This window comes from Podarcis melisellensis (assembly GCF_964234715.1).
Source record: "Podarcis melisellensis genome assembly, chromosome: 1".
Taxonomy (NCBI): Eukaryota; Metazoa; Chordata; class Lepidosauria; order Squamata; family Lacertidae; genus Podarcis; species Podarcis melisellensis.
The window spans coordinates 44,582,474-44,604,299 of record NC_138528.1 but is presented as its reverse complement, the minus strand read 5'-3'; the positions used below and the strand labels follow the sequence as shown (position 1 = coordinate 44,604,299).

The 21,826-nt window shown below is 42.8% G+C and overlaps 1 protein-coding gene across 2 annotated transcripts; it reads left to right on the top strand.

Moving 5' to 3' along the window:
- The first annotated feature begins 1,107 nt into the window (after nt 1-1,107).
- Nucleotides 1,108-20,716, top strand: PTGR2 (prostaglandin reductase 2). Of its 2 annotated transcripts, XM_081890589.1 has the most exons (10): nt 1,108-1,214; nt 6,397-6,476; nt 9,314-9,432; nt 11,863-12,054; nt 12,164-12,334; nt 13,684-13,893; nt 16,836-16,957; nt 17,262-17,349; nt 17,880-17,919; nt 18,585-20,716. In XM_081890589.1, exons 2-10 carry the CDS (start codon nt 6,440-6,442, stop codon nt 18,647-18,649), a joined length of 1,044 nt encoding a protein of 347 aa, XP_081746715.1. In that variant the 5' UTR covers nt 1,108-1,214; nt 6,397-6,439; the 3' UTR covers nt 18,650-20,716. The 2 variants fall into 2 exon arrangements, with proteins under 2 accessions (XP_081746715.1, XP_081746716.1); XM_081890590.1 differs by lacking the exon at nt 12,164-12,334.
- The last annotated feature ends 1,110 nt before the right edge of the window (nt 20,717-21,826 follow it).

The following is a 21,826-nucleotide window of genomic DNA, read 5'->3' as shown; positions in this document are numbered from 1 at the left end:
AGGAATATGCAGCTGTCCCATATGGGGACCGAAACTGCAACCTTGGCATTATCAGCACCATGCTCTAACCAACTGAGCTATCCACTGGGCATCTAAAGACTAACAAATTTATTATCACATAAGCCCTTCCAACCCTGCAATTCTGAATCTGTGGCTGCGAAAAATATTCTGAGCTTCTAGAGTTTCACAGCCACAGCACCACCCCAAATTAATATTATGGATTCTGTGTTGGTAATGATACAGTGGAAGCAGAGAGAAAAATGCATGCAGCAGTTGGAACAAAAAAATAAAAATCCATGTTGTTTAGTTGTTTAGTCGTGTCCAACTCTTCGTGACCCCATGGACCAGAGCACACCAGGCACTCCTGTCTTCCACTGCCTCCTGCAGTTTGGTCAAACTCATGTTTGTAGCTTCGAGAACACCGTCCAACCATCTTGTCCTCTATTGTCCCCTTCTCCTTGCGCCTTCCATCTTTCCCAACATCAAGGTCTTTTCCAGGGAGTCTTCTCTTCTCATGAGGTGGCCAAAGTATTGGAGCCTCAGCTTCACGATCTGTCCTTCCAGTGAGCACTCAGGGCTGATTTCCTTAAAAATGGATACGTTTGATCTTCTTGCAGCCCATGGGACTCTAAGAGTCTCCTCCAGCACCATAATTCAAAAGCATCAATTCTTCGGCGATCAGCCTTCTTTATGGTCCAGTGCCTATTCATACATCAAATTAATAGAGCATGGATTCAAAGTACTGTATACTGAGTGTTGTTGGTCTCAACGACACCCTCCTATTACACATCCCAGAGCTCAAAGTTCCCAGGTCAGAAGATCTGTCATTCAAACAGGCTGCACCTCTCCTCTTCCCCGATTATAGGCATGCCAATTTGGGAGTCAAATCCCACCCTGATACATGGAGCTTACTCTCAAATAAGCTTACATAGCACTGCAGTTTTAAAAGCAGAACAACAAACACGAAAGTGCCTCTGCTCCAAAGCAACGCAAGGCTGCATTTTCGACTGCTCTTTATCCATGGAGCAACCATACCTAAGTGGGAAGGCTTGCCCTTTTTAAGTGGGCCCGCGGTTCCCTGCATTACCCTTTTAAGAGACAGGCTAGGCACTTGCTGGGAAGCTCTCCTCCGGAGGGCTAGTTGCCCTTCGCGCGATTTCTTGGCGATCCGGAGCGCAAAGGACTGGCTCGGGCCTGCGTGCATTACCGACAAGGTGATCGGCCGGTTTCTGCCTCGGGGGGAGAAACGGGAGGAGGAGGAGGAACCCAGCCCCCCTGCAAAGGGCTTTCCCTTTTCTCCTCTCCAGCAAGAAGCATTTGCATTGCAGGGACTAACAGTTACTAGCTTCTTTGGGGAACGACCATAGCTCAGCAGTAAAATGTTTGCTTTGCATGCAAAAGGTCCAAGGTTCATTGCCAGGCAGGCGGGAGCCCCGTCTGAAATCCCGGGATTCGCTGCAAGTCGAGGTACACAATACTCAGCTAGCATGGCGGACCAGTGTTCCGACTCGGTGCAAGGCACCTTCTAAAGCTGCCTATGGGACAAACTTTAAATAAGTTTCCTTGCAAAACTGTTGAGTCCCTTGCCTCGCCTTCTGTGCAGCCTGTCGACAGCCCACGCCCACCTCCTGACCACCGAAGCAACTTTCCTGTCTGTTTTTAGCAGCTGCATGACAAGAGCTGCATTTCAGGCGGAAGTTCAGCAGGTGAAGTCCCGTACCCCGTCCCCCCTTGCACGGTGGTGCGGTGACTGAACAGTTTCCTTGCTTAAACTTTCCTTTGTGCAGCTATTAAGTTAGCAGGAGCCAGCAAGAAATGAAATGAAAACCCAGATGTAAGCTGCCGCCTCTGGTGCGGTTGACACTTTGGAAAGTGTTACCAATTCTTGCGTAGGTGATGATTGGCAGGGACAAGGGGAGTCATATAGAAATCAAAATAGTAGAATCATAGAATTGGAAGGGACCATCCAGCCCTCTGCAGTGCAGGAATCTTTTGCCCAATGTAGGGTTCAAACTCACAGTCCTGAGATTGAGTCACTTGCTCTACAGAGCCTAGGACTTGCCAATCAGAAGGTCGGCGGTTCGAATCCCCGCAATGAGGTGAGCTCCCATTGCTTGGACCCTGCTCCTGCCAACCTAGCAGTTCGAAACCACACAGTGCAAGTAGATAAATAGGTACCGCTCCAGCGGGAAGGTAAACAGTGTTTCCGTGCGCTGCTCTGGTTCACCAGAAGTGGCTTAGTCATGCTGGCCACATGACCCGGAAGCTGTACGCTGGCTTCCTCGGCCAATAAAGCGAGATGAACGTCGCAACCCTAGAGTCAGCTACGACTGGACCTAATGGTCAGGGGTCCCTTTACCTTTTTATCCTAATATTATATAGGAACTTGGCTCAAAGATGAAAAGTGAATGCCCCTCCCTGGCCCTGCTTCATGTTTTCCTTGAGTTGTCCCCCTGGCCAGAATGTGGCTCTGATCTCTGCCTCTTGCATGGGTAGAGACGGCTGTGTGGGATGTATAGAAATTAGCCTGCTGAACTAAGGACAGAAAGCTTTGTGTTGCCCACATTTGCCTCTGGCCCTGCTATCACTGGCATGTGGTCCCTGGAAGGGTCACCAGAGGGGAATGTGGCCCTTGGGCGGAAAAAAAGATATTCACCCACCCAAGTAATATCTGATGGTCATATGTCACCGGATAGCATTTTCCATCTGTGTTATCTGCAAAGCCTGTAGAACAAAGGGCATTCACCTACAGCTTCTCTTACTAATTACAGTATTATTATTATTATTATTATTCATTCAATTTATATCCTGCCTTTCTTCTTGTAGGAGCTCACTGTGGCAAGCAGATCTGCAGTTTAAAACTGAAAGAAAACAAAAGTGTTCTAAAACAGTTTAAACATTCTAAAGATGATTGCTGTTAGAAACGTCTAAAAGCAGTGCCAGTTGAGAACATTATTCCACCCAGTGACCTCAGGGTTGCCAGGAACAGTTAACTTTTTTTCTTTTAATGCCTGGGTCTGCAGGAATTCAGAATGTAGTTCCGTTAACACGTCTGCAAGGTCAAGGACCAACCAGAATGTCACAAAATTGTGGCAAGCTTTGAATCCTCCAGATCTCTTCATAAGGCAGAATGGGGTGTGGGGGAGAGAACCTAAAACAAGAAATGTGAGATTTAGGCTGGCTGTTGTAGTTTGTAGATTTAGATCCAAGATAGTCACTCCCTGAAGTTTAACTATCATGATGCATACCTAGGATTCGGGGATAAAAAAGTAATGCCTGATCCCCATCTCTGGCTTGTAAACCACATACAAGGGTTCTCCAATACCTTTTTTTAAAATGGTGTGTGCATCTTGCTTCCCCTTTCTCCTTTGCACTTTTAATAATTGTTATTATTGAATAAAACAAAGCATGATTAATTACAAACAACTGGACCCCCACCCCGTCACTTTTCATAATATATACATTCAGGCTTGTTGTTTTTTTGCTTTACTGGGGTGCCAGTACTCAAGTGATGTGGGTGCCAGCACAAAATGGCTGCCCTGTGGAGCAAAACAAGAGTTTGTATACCTTTGTATACATTAGTCATAATAACAAGTAATAATCCACCATGTGTTTTCTGAGTCTATGCACTACTAGGATTTGGAGGCACGGATAAATAAACTACCCTTCCCTTATGCAAGCGGAAGCGCGTGAAATTACAAGCTGAAGCTCTTTTCAAGGGCTGCCTCTTGTGCCCTGGGCACTCAGGAAAAGTGCAGAAAATCACAGCGTTTTTCTTGGCATGCACATCCCTTTTGCTTATGCAAGTTTTCCATAAGCTATTAGTTTTCCATTTGGTCAGAAATGGGAAACGATGATTAACAGCTTTGAAAACAACCCAGGATATTAAGTCACAATTTATTCATTTGAAGTTGGTTTAATATCATGGCTTGCTCCAGAATTGCTAACCATTGTTTCCCAGTTCAGACAAAATGGGAAAGTATAGACTTGGTTTGCTTGCTGGCTCTCGAAGGCAGGAACATGTGTAGTGTGTATTTCAAAATTAAGCCAAGATCTGATCAAACACTGTCTCACTCTGTAGGACATGCATGAAGAGGAGAGGATTTCCCCTCTGTGATCCTTGAATTCCATCCCTGTATTTTCTAATCCCACTCCCATGTTGCATTATAAATATTTTGTCCACCTCCTGCTCTGAAATAAGTGTGCATCTGTTTTAATGTGATGACTGAACGTTCAATGGAATAAAATGTCAGCTTTAAAAATGCATTCAAAAACATATGAAGACCTTCTATAAATAGTGTAATTATTTGCTAATGCTGTCCACAAAGTAAAATCTCAGTTTGCCTTGATAATTCACCATTCTTCTTTCATTATCATCAGAGTTTGTCCTTTGCATTTGATTCTAAAGTGTACTTAGTGTAATGTACATACTACCTGTTGCTCAGTCCAGCATATCTTAATGTGCAACTGTTATTAGAATTGTGAAAACTGTTATTAGAAATGGGCAGGTGTTTCAGCATAATGCAGGGCTGCCATACATCTTGATTTTCCAGGATGTGTTCTGGAATTTGCCCCTGGAAATGGCGTCCTGGATCATTTCTGAAATCGGGCCAGTGTCTGGGGGTAAAATTGGGCCAAAAATGTCCCAGATATGCCCCCAAAAGCTCAACAACTCTGTCCTGATTTTCACTTCTGGAGATACAGTATAGCAATCCTAGGTCTGGTTTTTACTTTTTGAAATATGGCAGCCCTAACATAATGGGTAGTGTGTATGCCATGGTGTTCTAAGTTTAGCATTATGTATCTGCAAAAATAGAGCTTGCATAATCCAAAGGTGAGTGCCCAATCTTTATATAACAACATATTACTTTCAAAGGTTGTGTGGTCTAAATGCTTCATGACACTTTGTATCACTAATGTGATATTTGACTTCACAGTCACCTCTTTCAAGCAGCTGAGGACTGCAAACGTTTGGAAGGATGTACGTGCTGTGCAGCTATACAGACATTCCAATTTTCGTTTCTTAAAAACTGAAGATTTCAGCAGCTCCATTGTTTCCCCAAAATGACAGGTCTTCTAATAAATATAATAAAATAGCATGAATGTCACGGGAATTAGGGTGGGTGTGATCTTTCTTCTACCTGGAACAAGATTGCTAGTTAAACCCATCCAGATCCATAATTTACGGTAACAGCAAGAAGACTTTTACCTTCTTCAAATCAGCATAGTTCACAGGAAAGGATTGTGCTGTTAATGGTGCAGTATCTCTGATGATAATAAAGCCATGCTATTAGTAAGAGTTTGTAGGTACAGTTCCTCAGTCGTATTTATGTTGTTATGGTTAGTTATGTTAACTGTTTATTATTATTATTATTATTATTATTATTATTATTATTATTGATTTACTTGTAATTAAGTCTGTTTAGGATTGTGGCTTTTGTACTTGAAGATCTACCAACCAACTTGGGCTCTTCTCTGGTGTTGATGCTGGAAAATACAGAAGCTTTGACTTAATGCCCATTGAAATCCAGCTGCATAGAAAAGCCAGGTTGCAAATGCTTTTTAGCTGCTGAGCCTTGGGTTCCTGCCCATTGCCAGAACAGTTTCTGAAGCATATTAAGACAAAGTGCTAGTGTTTATATTAATGTTATTTTTAAAATGGCTTTTGTTTGCATGGTTCTTGCATATTTTAGCAAGCCAAGCTCTTTCCCACTTTGTTCTTTACACCATGCTTTTGCAATCTGTTATTCACCTTCTGTGCCTGCTAACATTGTTTCCCATCAACATACTTGCAAGTCCTAGAGGCCGAGAAGAAAGCACAGCACTTTGCTGGATTTTCGTACCTAAAACTCTGATAGATGCTTAGTTGTTTGTATTTTCTGCATCTGTGGGAAGCCAATTAATGTCCAAAGTGATAAATCTAATCCCTCTCTTTGACTTCTTGCGTTGGCTTGGCTAGCCCACAACTCTAAGCCATGGTTTGTCTAGCCCAAGTGTGGTTTGTTTGATCATCCAAAACCTGCCCAACAGACTCACCATGACTTATTTTCTGTCTACAAGCTATGATATGAAGCTGTGCCTTATTTTTTGGATTATGAACCTTAGCGTGATTGAATGATGATTTGGTGTTTTATCTGCACTCAACAGCCTTGTTTAACTAAATGCTTGCCAAGTTACAAAAGCACAAGGCAAGGGCAGCTGGAAAACAAAACAAGCCTTGGTAGAACAAGCCATAGCTTGTTTGCTTCTCTGTGAGACAACTCATGATTTGCTGAGCAGACCATGGTTAAAAGAAACCATGGTCTAGTGTTATGTGTGAACACAACCAAAGTCTTCTCTTACCCTAAAACAGAAGTCTTGTAACCTTATCTGTGTTGAATATCTTTTGCTTTGCAGTGAAACCTACTTCCACCTGTGCAGGATTTTGGCAAGAGGACTGATGATTATACAAAGAGTTGTGTTGAGCTCACGCCCTGGTATGTTTCTACTTGTCGGAGAACGATAATGAGTTTGGTGCGCTTGCATAATGTGGAAGCCAGGCAGGAAAAATGCAACTACCAGCCAGATTTCTACAGAAAGCTTTTGACAGTGCTAAAAAGCCTGTGGTGAAACCTTTTAACGGCTTATGTAAAATCTTCAGAGAGGCATTCACAGCAGGCATTCTTTTTATACCAGAAGTGTTTTTGAAAATTACCTTTGCTGTTGTTGTAAGAATGCAACAGTGTAAGCAATAGGCTTACTAAGAATAGTATCATCTTACAAAGCTTGGTGTGAACTTAAGCCCATATGTTGTAAGTAGCAAGAGCTGCACATGCATTGGTGATTCATGCCAATAGCAATAGGGAACAATTTAGTACCAGTAACTAGGGGTGGGAAAGAAATCCAGTTCAGTCCACCTTTAAAGGCAAACCTGCTTAATTAATGCTTTCTGAAAGGATATGTAAACTGAAACCACAGTCATCCTCTGAAATCTGCAGGTCTCCAAATTTTACAATTCACATGCACAAAAACACGTACAAAAGTGCACATACTAGGGTAAAGCATGCATAAAAATACACATATCCATCAAAATAACATGCAAAATGCATGGTAGGAAAACTTGATTTGTAAAAATATGTATAATAGGCTAAACCTGCATATAAAAATGTGTAAATTAGTATAAATTATCACTAAAATGCTAATGAATTTTCATGAAGACTTTCAAAACAAAAATCATAAGCTGATTTCAAAATGTGGAGAACTGAATATTGGAAAATGGGGAGGAAGAGAATGATTGTACACCACCTTGAGATCCTTGGAAGATAAAACGTGGTTGTAAATCTAATAAATAAATAAAATGAAATAAAAATGAAAAATTAAAAGTTAAGATTTGAAAAATGATAGAGAATCTGAAATTGGTAAATTGGCCTATCCCTACGAAGAAGTAACTGATGAATGGCATCTAAGATGGCTGCATATATACTTCTAGCCAGTTGTTCATTTCTATTTCCTCTCAGTTTTATTAAGCAGCTGGACATCCTTGCTCTTAAGTTTTCATTATCTTTCCCCAACTTTTTCCATTTATGTCGCTGGCATGTTGGAAAGATACGTTTAAGTAGTCCCCAAGCTCCCGAAATCCTGTATCTAATTCAGATAAGTCCCAGAGCTTTTTCCAGAGCTTGTTTTCATTTATGGTATTTATTTATTTATTTATTTATTTTAAAAAATTCTATAACACTGTTCATTTAAAGAAAAGAAAAAATCAGAGGGCTTTACAACAATTACACATAAAACCATATATGATTAAAAACCATGCACGAAAATCAGGACTCGACTAACTATTGAGGAAATAGGCATTCTTAATTGCCTGCACAAGTCTGACGGAATAGAAAAGTTTGCAGTGGGCGATTTGAAAGCTGAAGCAGACGGTACCTGCTGAAACTCATGTAAGCATAGTCAGAATATCATTGAGCTAAATATGCTTTGTCAGGTCTGGAGTCAGCAGACAGCAATGGCAGGCGGGTGCTGGGGGCCCAGGAGGGCCGACTACAGCTGATGCTGGCTCAGACGTATCTTCATTGTCATTTATTTCTTTTTTTAAGTAGGCCTCAATGCTGAGAGGAAAACACAGGTGGCTACAGTTACCATGTTTCATTTTCCCAGTGCCTCAAGGCCCAGAGAAATTTTGTGGGGGAATAAAGATAGCAGTGATTGCAGCTATCTGGGCTGGTGCAGTGCGTCTGCACAGTGGATTGTGGGTAATGCTAAGAGGAGTACTTGGCAGCTGTGGTGCACTTCTGGAGCACCTCCTGCTCCTCTAATCCAGGGGTCCCCAAACTAAGGCCCGCCGGTCGGATAAGGCCTGAGGGACTCATTTATCCAGCCCACAGCAACCACCACCACCCGCTCTTACCAGCGCTGCGCTGTGCGGCTGCCCACTTCCAGGTCGGAGGAGCACCGGAAATAGCTTGTGCACATGCGCAAGTGTTATTTGTGCATGCACAGGCATTATTTCTGGTGCACATCCGGGTCGGAGGAGGCCCGTGCACATGCACACAAGCTATTTCTGGTGCTCCTCTGACCTGGAAGTGCGCCGGAAATAGCGTGGGCGCACGTGTATGGGCACGTGCTCCCCTGCCCTCTGGCCCGATTGGCGCTGGAGACACCGGCCCGAGGCGCCGTAAGTTTGCTGACCCCTGCTCTAATCCTTCTCACTGCTCACCCAGTCAGCTCTCTGGTACTGCCAGGAGAGGGGTACTTGGAGAGGACCTCAGAGGGCTCAGGGGCCCCTCAAATCTGTTCCTGGCATATGTATCACACTCATTTCAGAAGTTTTAGAAATAATAGAGGACTGCCTGGAGGAAGCAAGCAGGGCAGGCAGGAATAGCGGCAAGATGGAGAAATATACTCGGAGGAAGGGAAGTCACAGAGTTGAAACATAAGGAGGCAGGGAGGAACTGATAGGGAGATGCCTGGGGGAGGAGTTCACAGGATGAGGCAATAAAGTTTACTGGAGTTCAGTTATTGGTTTGTTTTGAGTCATCTGAGCTCAGCTGTAGATTTAAAACCCTGATTTAGCTGCTCCAGCAGCCCTCCTCAGCTGTTCTGACAACTGCCTAAACCAATATGTGAGGGACGGGGAACAAGCTTGCTGGGCTTGTCCCTCATTCCCATCCTGCCCCATGCATGGAAAGGTGCCTGCTTGCTGTCTGAAGTTAGAAATATAACCCTGCTTTCCCCTGGCGCTTACCCAGTTGCTGGAACGCTTGAGGAGGGTGAGCATCTGGCCAAGAGAGAAATTTTGCCATTCAGCTTGTAACCTAACCCATTCTAGGTGTCAATGGAGAGCCAGTTGCAGGAAACTTTCGTATGGAGGAAGCTACCCTACCGGATAAAATTGCCGAGGGTCAAGTCAAAGTTCGTACACTTTATCTGTCTGTTGACCCTTATATGGTAAGTATATGTGGCAGGTGGTTATGTGATAAGCATGTAATAAAATTTGAAGCTCACAGAAGCTCAGTTTGCCAGCTGTAGCATTTAATGTGATCAAAATTATTCATATCTCGGTCCAATATTGGCTTATGTACAGTTTCGATTTGGGGGTCTTTTGGCCTGCGTAGATAGCTATGAACTGAGGTCCTGAGCATGCATGTGCAAGATATGTTTACACATACTTGTTTTTTTTCCCCTTGGCCCATGTAAATTGCCTGAGTGTTTAAAACAGCTAGGTGATCACAGTAGTCAGGACTGAAAGTAACATAACTTAGGGTTCCCATATTTCTAAAAGTGAAAATCCAGACACAAAAGCTTGGCAAAGTTGTTGAGATTTATTTATTTTTGTAAAATCTAAATAATAATAAAAAACGTTTTTGAGCTATTCTTAAGGAAATTCACCAAAATCTACACTTCTGGCGTGGGTTGCCATACGTCCGGACGCCATATATCCAGACCCTAACATAACTGCTGTGTGTGTGTGTGTGTGTGTGTGTGTGAGAGAGAGAGAGAGAGAGAGAGAGAAGAATATCAGGGTCTTGCTCTGCTTCTGTCATGAGAATGTGGACATCCCATAGTGTTACATGTATGAGCCAACCATGTGATCTCCCAAGTGTTGTTCATAGCTAGATAGCTTTTCTTTGAAGCCTGCTTGAGTGCTTCCAGTTCTCTTAAGATTCCTTCACTGCTCTACATCACAAATGTCGAATTACCGTACCGGTTTACCTCAGAACAGGGCCCAGAACAAGGGTGAGTGGGGAGGCATGGGTTCAGAGAAGTAGCTGTGTTTAGGCTATTGCGGGGCTGGGGAACATGCTCACCTTCGGATGTTGTTGGACTCCAGCTCCTGTCAACCCAGGGCTGTTGTCCAGGTTGGCTGGGGCTGATGGGAGCTGGAAGTCCAAGCAACATCTTAAGAACCACAGGTTCTATACCCCTGGCTTATTGCAACAAAAAGCAGGGGAAGTATTATGGCATAAGGGTTTCTGAGCCTGCTGTTTTCAATGGGGGGGAAAGCTCCTATTAGTGCCAGTGTAGCCTCTTTGCTCCTCGCCTTCAATCAGGATGTGGTGGTTGCAAAGTTCCTGCCCCTCAATTGTCCTCACCCTGTGCTGTCTATTTATTTTCATTTTAAAATGGTCTATACAAGAACTAAAGATGTGACCAATGTCGTGTCTAGTTTGGCCCTCAGTAACCTTATTCCGTAACATTCTGAGTAAGGGAACAGGGAATATTTCACACGCTCACAGGTTCTAATTTGTTTACCGACAAAAGCTGCTAAAGGAAGGTCATTAATAAATGGTAAGGATTGTCTGCTCTAGAACTACCGACATTCCAGTCTAGGAGGATAGGAATCTGCCTTATATGGAACCAGGCCATTGTTCTGTCTGGCTCAGCAGGAGCTCTCCAAGGTTTCAGACTGGGGATGTTCCCAGTCCTACCTGGAGATTCTTGAGACTTTCTCCATGCCAAGTTGACAGATGCTGTACCATAGAACCATGGACCTTTCCTTATTCTGTTACAAGTGAGAGTCTGAGCACAAGATTGCTAGATAGACAGATGTTGTAGATAGATACTCAGGGTACAATACTGCCAATCATTTTCCTACTCAGTGAATAAAACGATTGGTTTTTTCCCTCTTGGTTTTAGCTGTTCTTACTTTTTCTGGAAGTCCCTGTCAGGGAAGAAGGCAGCAAATAAATAAATAGATGATAATCAGTATTAAAAATTGAGATATGAAAGCTAGGAGCTAAACCTAGGTTATGGGTGCAACAAGGGAATGTCTAGGCTTGCTTTTTTATAACCAGAATACAAAGCTGAAAGTGAATGAACTGCAGCTAAAATCTTATGTTCATTTTTCACATGGTCTGATCCTCATCTGAAGACTGCAAAAAACAAAGCCATGCTCCCCCTGCCCGCTCACCCTAATATTCTTAAGAGGGTCTCTTCTCCAGTCTTCAGAGAGTGGCTGGAAGTGGGGAGGCAGAAAAAGGTCCTCCTTTCCTTCCACTGTACAGTTTTAACCTGAAATTTTAGGCACAGTATTGCACCCAGAGCTCAGAAACTGCTCGTGCTAATAAAATTCCCTGTCGCAAAACGCGCCTAGAACAATGGGAGTTTTGAACGCTGATGAAAATAATAATAGCATAGCCCTTTAGTCAAGCGGAACTGAATAGGATTTCCTTCAGTGTTACTGTGCATTGCCATGCTGTTAATACAGGAAAAAATTAAAAGACCCTGTTGTGAGGAGGAAAGGATAAAGATAGAAGCAAAAAGCTCCAAAGATAAGACAGGGTTTTAGTTGTTGGTAATGTTAAGAGATGTTCAGAATAACTATACATGGTTGTATTTTAAAGGATTATCTCATGGCAAACATTTTGTCTTTTTCAGCGATGTCGTATGAATGAAAACTCTGGTTCTGAGTACCTCCAGTCCTGGAAGTTGTCTGAAGTCACTGATGGTGGGGGAATTGGTTCGGTGGAGGAAAGCAAAGATGCCCGTTTTGCTGCAGGAGACTTTGTAACTTCCTTCAACTGGCCCTGGCAGACGAAGGCCATTCTAGATGGGAAGCAGCTTGAGAAGGTAGAGTTCTTGCATAGAGGAAAGGCAGCTGATTGTTCCATTTAATTCAGGGGGTGGGGGTGCTATAACACTGGGGCCTATGCCGTTTAACCAACTTGTCTCTGTTCAGATTGATCCGCAGCTTGTAGACGGTCATCTTTCCCATTTTCTGGGTGCAGCTGGCTTGACTGGGCTGACATCTTTGCTAGGAATAAGGGAGAAAGGACACGTGTCTCCAGGTGCCAATCAAACTATGGTGGTCAGTGGGGCTGCTGGCGCCTGTGGTTCATTGGCTGGGCAGGTAAGCTGGTTTAAGACTAGTATTTGCATCTTAAGAGGAGATTTTTGCTTTTTCGCATATTTTGAGGTAAAGTGTATTAGCTGCAGATGTAATTGTGTTTGTGTTATGCCAGTGATGTGGGAGCCACCAGATGAGAAACCATGGACCATGTAGTGGGGATGTCCACCCTCGGGAAATGTTGGTACTGATGTGCGGAAGAGCTACAGTAGGGCTCCTCCTTGTGGTTCCAGACTTCTCACGTTACCCCAGTGGTGAAGGATGGAATAGTGCTGTAGTGACTCCAACATCACAACATCACAACAACAACAACAACAACAACAAACAAGCATAAGATTTGGACCAACCAACATATCCAAATCTCCTTCATCTCCTCAACACCCCTCTGAAAACCACTTATAATCACTCACCAGAAGCTGGCTGAGCTTTCACCTTGGTGGGGATAGCAGGTGAAATTGAGGGCCTTTGATTAAATCAATTTTGCATAGAGGGGGCCAAGGCTGAGAAGCATTGGCCCAGGAGAGATGGCCAGGGATGTGTGTAAGGCCACAGACTCATGATATAGTTGGCATTTCATAGACCTGCTGGCTGTATGAACCAGCACCTCCAAGTGGACACATTTGGTGGTGTGATATTTGTGATTGTAGCAGCTTTTTTCAAGCAAATCACTGTGGCTGTGAGTAGTTAGCTGTTAATCCACTCCCCCTTTCCACATTTGAATTGGATTGAAGTAGTCTACAGCAACTTTGGTCTTTTCTATTCATACCACATGGCCCTTTCTGTTGTGCTTCTCCCCTCTTCTGATTTGTTGATTCTATTATGCTGATTAAGTTCCAAGAGGGCATGCCCACAGACACATGCACATGTTGTTGTTTTTAAAAAACTTTCCTCACCCAAGAAGCACATAAAAGCACAAAGCCAGGCAATTGTCCATTTGCTTCTGCAGTTTTTCTGATTTTGTGGATACCTGAGGGATCAACAGGTGGAGGAAATCCTCCGTGCATAGGAAATAGTTGCAAGCAGTGCCAGAAGAGATATGAATCCATTGAGGAAGTAGTGGACATGGTAAAAGGAGTAGCAGAAAGTGACATCATTCATCGATCATCGATCCACTCATTCATCCCAAAGCACCAAAACAAATTATCTGCAATCCCAAGTGGAGTGAATTGGAACCAATTTTGTGGATAATCTCTTATGCACTGATTTCAGACCCTGACTCTTGTGATTCCACTGTACCCTGGTTATTTTGTTACAGATTTCTTTTTGAAATAATCATCATGATGCATGACAAATTGTTGCATAGTGCTAGAAGTTGATGAACTGCGGTGATTGTGGTCTTGATGCTTCCAAAGATAGGTTCGCTGGAGGGCTGTTACAGAGTGGTTGGTATCTGTGGCACCGACGAAAAATGCTCCATTCTGGTGTCAGAAATGGGGTTTGATGCGGCTATCAACTATAAGAAAGAGGATGTGGCACAACGGCTGCACGAGCTCTGCCCGGCGGGAGTGGATGTGTACTTTGACAATGTTGGTGGAGACATCAGTGATACAGTGATCAGTCAAGTGAGTGTGCGTGTTACCCATTTTGTGCCTTCCCATTAATTACTTCATGCAAACTGGTAGAATTTTACTGTAAATCTGTCTGACCGATGAAAGACAAGATTATCACGATAACCTTGCCCAGGTATGCTGCTAGGACCTTTGCGAGGCTTCTTATGCATTAGGCATTTAAAGAGGTTAAAAGTCCATAGACAGGGGCAGGTAGTGCATATACAAGCCTCTGCCCATGATCTCTCCCCCCCCCCCATGTGCTCATCTCAGACTTTTGCATGCTGACACTAGAGGAACAGCTAAGGGAGCTGGGCATGTTTAGCCTGGAGAAGAGGAGGTTAAGGGGTGATATGATAGCCATGCTCAAATATATAAAAGGATGTCACATAGAGGAGCGAGAAAGGTTGTTTTCTGCTGCTCCAGAGAAGCGGACACGGAGCAATGGATCCAAACTACACGAAAGAAGATTCCACCTAAACATTAGGAAGAACTTCCTGACAGTAAGAGCTGTTCGACAGTGGAATTTAAATGGACGCTGCAATCCTATGCACACTTACTTGTGAGTTTCATTCAGGGCAATGTGACTTAGGTGTAAGTAAAAGGATTGCACTGTAAAAGTGGCCAAGAGCCTTTCTGAATCTTCCGTTTCAAATTTATTTTTTGTTTAATTAATTGGAGGCTGTGTGCTGCCCTTCTGTTCAGCTGTGCACACCTGAATGAAGCAGCCATAGATCTAGCACATTCCATCTTTAAGAGTTAAACTAGCTCCCTGCTCCGGAGTCAATTCAGAATGCCAGTACTGACATCCACAGTGCAATCCTTCGTATGTCTCCTCAGAAGTGATCCCCATTAAGTTCAATGTGATTGACTCCCATGTAGGTGCATATAGGATTTCAAACTTGAAGCTTTACAAAAGTATAGCTATCAGAAGGAGCAATTCCTTTCATATGTACCTTTTCAAATGGTCAACCGGGCTCCAGACCCCAGGTGCCACTGCCATCCAAGGTAAGACATGGAACAAAAAGAGCATTGTAAGAACTCTTTACCTTCAAGCCTGACTTGGCCACCCTTGCTGTGGACTTCTAGACAGGTTGTCATCATTTGAGACAACCTTCTCACCTGCCAAATGTGGTCTGTGGGAGGTGAGAGAGATGATAATCTGGCCTGCCATCCTGATCCAGTTCCCTGCTCCTGGTGTAAAGTGTTCTTGTGGCACACTTCAGCTGGATGGGAGAAAGCTTTCTCCATTTCACTGCTATTGTTCATGTTGCTTGGCATGGCGACAAGTTAAATTTGTTCCCCTGTAATGCACCATTGACTGAGATGGAGGGTATGTTGACATATATTTACTCTTGTTTTTCATATAAAAGAGTACATGAAAAGACTATATTTCTGGTTGTTGTAGCAGCATGTAGGCCAGATGAACTGAATGTTCTTCAGCTCTGATTCATAGTGCATAGTAAACACACACTGTATCTTTGGGCTGTTCTCTTAATTGGCATGGGTAAACCAATTAACAACATTTAAACATTTTAAAAGTTGCCATTTAGCAAGTTTTTTCAGACTGCATACTGGGGTCTCTCAGAAGCCAGTTGGGGTTCCCCTATGAGAATATTGGTAGTGGCAAACACATTTCTCCACCAGACAGTTCTGGTTTGCTGGTGGGGGGAGTGCGGGCTGCCCCGCCTTTGTTGTGCAAAGTTGCCCCTCCAGATAGCAACAATTCAGTAACACTTGGGAAGTATTGCAGAACAACTATTTAAGTAGAATGGTGTGTGGACGGACCAGTATAAACTACCATCAACGCACTGCTATTGTGTCAACATACACCCACAAAAAGGCCCGCCAGTCTGAAGGGCATGTCTTTATTGAGCATTATTTCTTATTTGTTAATGGGACAGTTATATGACAATGAGCATTCATCCTCGTTGCATGCATAATGTTTACAGTCATGTCTTCCCATTAATTATTTGTTCATCTTTTACTTTTCAGTGCATTTCCCTGTCGATTTCCTAATTGCAAACAGTTGCTGTTTTAAAGTGGATTTGTTGTGCCACTGTAATTTAGGGTTCACCTACAGTGGTGCCTTGGGTTAAGAACTTAATTCGTTCCTGAGGTCCATTCTTAACCTGAAACTGTTCTTAACCTGAAGCACCACTTTAGCTAATGGGGCCTCCCGCTGCTGCCGCGCCGTTGGAGCACGATTTCTGTTCTCATCCTGAAGCAAAGTTCTTAACCCGAGGTACTATTTCTGGGTTAGCGGAGTCTGTAACCTAAAGCGTCTGTAACCTGAAGCGTATGTAACCCGAGGTACCACTGTATACTATTGTTTAATGTAAATAGTAGGCCCCTGTACCTCCATTAATTCTCCTTCGCCCATATGATGTTCTCTTCTAAATCACGACCTTCCCATACATTCCGCTCCTTCAGTGTGGATCTTCTCATACCCTCTCCTTTTCAGCATATATCTGGTATAAGAAAATCCAGATTGAGGAAGGAGAAAGTGTAGGAAGGTGATGATTTGGAGGAAAACATCGTATGGAAAAGGGAGAATTAATGGAGGTCCAGGAATCTTACTATCCACATTAAACACAGTATGGATTGCCCAATTTTAATCAACTTTAATTGTGCAAATTTGGACTTCTGATATGTGTTTGAATTCCTTCCATGAAATAGTGACAGTCTGTAGGAGGCACCTTTAGAGCTCCATGATACTTCCACTTCCTTGTCCTTTTATCACAGTAGCTGAGACGTCACCCTTTTCTGTTTCCACCAGCTGCTGCTGGCAGAATCTGGGGCAGATCTTATTCCTTGAAGGAAATCAAGCACTCAACAATGCAGCCCTAGATCCCTCCTCGAGGAACAGAGCAATGGAAACAGAATGTACTTTATGTCTGCTTACAGCTTAATCTTTATGGCAAGGCAGTAAAGTACTCTCATTTTGTCTCCAACAGATGAATCCAAATAGCCATATCATTTTATGTGGCCAGATCTCCCAGTACAACAAGGATGTACCTTACCCCCCTCCTCTGCCTCCTGCAATAGAAGAAATAAGGAAAGTGCGAAATATCACAAGGTATTTCTCCTTCGTTGGCCTAGCCACCTCCTGGGCTGAACACATTATTATTAATTATCATTATCATTTATTAAATTTTTATACCTCTCTGAGGATCACAAGGATTTGTTGCGCCACGGCAATTTTGGGTTCATCTATACTGTTGTTTCTGCAAAAGATGGATATGTTGGGCCAGAAAATCTAATTACTGCTTTAAATTGGTAACTGCTGTAGTAATCCCCTCTTGCACGCAGAATTAAATCTAAAATGTTTTCAACTAACATCACTACCTAATGAATGAAACACCCATTCTCCTGTTTCATAGGGAAAGATTTCTAGTTCTGAACTATGTGGAGAAATTTGCAGCTAGTACTATGCAGCTCTGCCAATGGATCAAAGAGGGAAAACTGAAGGTATGACACAGATCTGAAGGTAATTGCATATGGGTTGCAGCTCTGGCTTTTAATCATGAAAACCAGCTTTTCTCATTTGTCCTGGTCATTGTATAGTGCCTCGAATATCCTATTTCATCCAATGAGCATAGAAGCTTTTTTAGAAAAACAAAAAAATAATATTTTAGACTGCTTCCAGCTTCCAAAATGAGAGCTCAAAAGCAACAATATGGAGTGGCTTGCAAAGCATTGGGGTTCAAAGCTTGAGAACCCTGCACATGGGGTTTCGAAAGGTTGGTGGGGCAACCCACCTGTCAATCGTGTAACTGGCAAGCGGATTGGCTGGCTGGGTTGGGGCTGGCTGAAGATCTGACCCCCCAGAGCAAAAAAGGTTCCTCATCTTTGACTCTAGTGAATTAGATGAGGTAAAACTAACTTCTTTTGATATTTTTCTTATTATTCCCCAGTGAGTTGAAAACTGTTTGCTTTTAGGAAACAAAACCAGAGTAGAAAACAAACGTTTTATACTTTGTTATTTTCTACTTTTACAGGCTAAAGAGACTGTAGTAAAAGGCTTAGAAAACATTGGAGGTAAGGTATTATTTGTTCTTCACAGTTACCTGTCCTTAGGTACAGGGCAGGGATTAACTATAGTCTAGTGGTAGAGCAGGTAGACAGCCCCAGGCTTTCCAGCTCCAGTTGAAAAGATCTGGTAACAGGTGTTGTAAAGCATGTTCTTCAACCTTTCCCCACCCCCAACCCTACAGAGGATGTTGGACTACATATCCCATCATTTCTGGCCATTGGGTAAACTGGCAAGTGAGGATTGGAGTTGGCTGCATGAGGGCCTCTGTCAGCAGTGCTGTTTTTCTAGAAATCAAAGTCTTAGAACTCACCATGAACATCTCCCTCACTCTCTTAGAATGTGGTGGAACTGAGTTCCTGTGAGTGCCCCCTTAAAAACACAGCCCTGAGTATAGGCATTATAAATATGGCTTCTCTATTAACTGTGTTAAATAGTTGGGCAGCAAAAAAATCTCAGGTAGCCATTGTTCCTTTTTAACAATGCATTACTGCTTAACCTTACAAAAATTGTCAGAAGAAAAATAATTTTACAGGCACAAAACTGATCTTTGCATTATGATTGTTTTGGTATTAAAGAAACCCAGTACATTTAAGTCCAGTAAGAAATGATTCTTTTTTTTAAAAAAAAAAGGAACAATGCTCTTTTACTAATTATTTTCGTTTTATTGTAGCTGCTTTCCAGTCTATGATGAGCGGGGGCAACATCGGGAAACAAATAGTGCTTGTTTCTGAGTAAATAAGTAATCGTACTGTTTCCTGAGTGTCAACTATGAAGAAAAAGCATCTTTTATTTGCAAAAGTTTGGCATGATAATCTCCTTGGATAGGTTCTCCCGTTGCATTACCAGAAACAGATTTCTAGTTTCGTATTCTCATTTAATAGCTGACATTCTTATCTCACTGTTGTGACACTAACAGAAGGCAAGTCCAAGTTTTGATTCCAGGTCCCCTTATCTGATGTTCCATGTGTATTTCTGTACACATTGCCTTAAGACAGGAATTTTGTAAAAGTAAGAATATTATCTGTGCTGCCCTTGAATCTCAAGTGTCTGAATACTACTATTTAGCAATAATTGTGCCACACTGTTATAGTATACCTCGGTTGCTACTAGATGTGAGAGGACAAAGATAAATGCTTCTGATACTACAGCAGTTAAAGCTGTTTTTTTAAAAAAGTTCTAACGGCTTCTTGATTAATGTGATCAAGTGTCCTTCTAGGTACAGTAACCTGATTCCTTCAGTTCTTCACAACCTTGCCCAAACTAGAGTATACATATCATTTATTGTATGCAACAAAAGAAATCAAATTTTGTAAGAACAGGCCACACCACAAATTTTATTATCACATTGTATGTATTGGGGTTAAAGATAGAGGAAAGTGTGTGGCTAGGAGCATAAGAGTTGTGTAGTGTTATAGCTATTGCAATGAATTTGGGAGGTGCCTGGTTTGAATCTTGAACTGTCATGATCTTGCTAGGTAAGCATAGGTAAGCTCAGCTTCACCTGTCCCCATCTACAATGTGAAGGATAATAATACTGACTTAGCTTACAGGTTTGTTGTAAGACTAATGAGATTTTATATATGAAATGCTTTGAACACACAAGAGCTACACAAATGTTAATTACCAGCACTGCAATTAAGGTATATGTTCATCTACTTGCTCAGTGATGAAATTCTGCAGGAGCTGATTAATGGGATAGGAGAGCTGGAGGGGGGGGGGGAATTCACATCTGGCAATCAATGCTCCCCTTTGGTTTCAGATAGTACATGGGTAGACGAGTCTAAAAAGTCCGGGACACAATTTTCACAACTCTCTCGTGTCTATGGTGGCTCATTTACCAGAAGAAATGTATTTAGCATTAAGTCTGGAAGTGTATACCTGATTCCGCCAGATGTGAAATATGTTGACATTATTTTCAGCTCTCCTATCCCACTAGATCTGTTACAGCATTATTGGAGTACACTACTACGTAACCCTAAATTCATGCATCTGAATGAATGACACCATTTCTGAACTGGAATTGGTAGCTGGTGCATGATGACTCTGTGCCTGATCATACTGAAGGAAGCCCATGTTTTTCCTGTGAGATAGATCTCTCTTATATTCAAAAGAAAACTGGCAAACAGAAGCCATTACTTTCAACTCCAAGAATGGGTTTAATACGCCTTAGGATGCGGGTGGCGCTGTGGTCTAAACCACAGAGCCTAGGGCTTGTCGATCAGAAGGTTGGCAGTTCAAATCCCCGTGACAGGGTGAGCTCCCGTTGTTCAGTCCCAGCTCCTGCCCACCTAGCAGTGTGAAAGCACGTCAAAGTGCAAGTAGATAACTAGGTACTACTCCAGCGGGAAGGTAAACGGCGTTTCCGTGCGCTGCTCTGGTTTTGCCAGAAGTGGCTTAGTCATGCTGGCCACATGACCTGGAAGCTGTCTGCGGACAAACACCGGCTCCCTCCGCCTATAGAGTGAGATGAGCATGCAACCCCAGAGTCATCCGTGACTGGACCCTAATGGTCAGGGGTACCTTTACCTTTACCTTTAGGTTCTTTCTATGGGTATTAATACTGTGCCAAAGTATATATAAATGTAATAGGAATACAGCTGTGCAGTTTAGTCTCTACTATGGGGCTCATCTTTCGGTGGGATAGGACTTATCTTTCTTGGTGTATTCCTGGATGAGCTTGTTAGGAATTTTTATTGTGGTTTTAATTTTTCTGCTTTTCAACATTGTCTGTATTCTATCTTGCATTGTTTTGGGACTTTTTTTGGTAGAAATCAACTAACATAATAAATTGTAATAAAATAACTGTTGATATCATCTTCGAAAACAAGACAACTTTCAGAGGTTGCCCACTTGTGGGGGGGGGGGCAGTAGGCAGAGTGAGAATTTTGAGAAAGTGCTGTAGGGGCATAACACAAAATGGCTGCCACATGCAAAAAGACAAGGGGGGAAAAGTCAGTGTCCCCATATGGTGCAGGCATTCCTCCCCCACCAATGGGAAAGAGCTACTTACATCAGCTGCTACCACACCTGTGTACCTCTCCTCTGTTCAGAACATATGGCGGATGGATGTCTACTCTTGGCATCCAGTGGAATATGGAAACATTTAAGGGAGAGGCTGAGCCACTACAAACAAACTCAGTAAGAAGAGCAAACAGCCTTTTTTGTGCATTGTAAATTTTTGAAAGGATTCTTACTCTTGAGGCCTTTTGCAGGCACACCAGTGCCCAATACTATAGTAGCGCAGTAATAGGAGAAGAACTAAATAACACACATTGATATTTGCTTATAGCGAGGGGAGCTTGACTCAAACCAGCCAAGCCTCCCCTGCAACTTTATCTCCTGCCTTGATCGGGTGATAAAAACTCCATCTGTTCTGTAGTGTGATCTTTAAAGAGCAGACAAAGTGCTTTATCTTCTGCTCAGGAGATAAAACATCCCTCTGACTGCCTCATAAGAGTGGATTTTGATGGAGCAGTCAAGACTGATATTATATTTCTAATCTCAGCAGAGAGCTAAGAGATAAAAGGCAGCATTTCCCCCCTAACCTCATTCCAGAGCTATGGGAGGGGAGCTGTCATTTACTCTTAAGGAGAAAGCAGGGAAGAGGCAGAGCGGTGGTGCTTAGCACTGCGACTGGAGGTGTCACATCTCTGAATGCTCTGTTTTATTTTGAGAAAGATGCTTTATAAAGGGCAACCAGAGGGATGTTTTGCATAGACTGATCTGTACAAAATAAAAGGTGCAATTTCCAGCTACTCTTACCCCACTCCTGGAGGGCTGGAAATGTGGCAAGAGAACATATGTATGAGTGTTTATATATGAATTGAGACTGCATGTCTAGTGTGCTGTATGTACATGTGTGGAGAATAGGGGTGTATGAAGTTTGCATTTTTTCAAAATTAAGTACGAAAT

Coding starts and splice junctions, on each gene's coding strand:
- PTGR2 (XM_081890589.1), top strand. CDS start 6,440: ATGATTATACAAAGAGTTGTGTTGAGCTCACGCCCTG. Junction 9,433..11,862: donor TGTCTGTTGACCCTTATATG/GTAAGTATATGT, acceptor TGTCTTTTTCAG/CGATGTCGTATGAATGAAAA. Junction 17,920..18,584: donor AGGCTTAGAAAACATTGGAG/GTAAGGTATTAT, acceptor GTTTTATTGTAG/CTGCTTTCCAGTCTATGATG.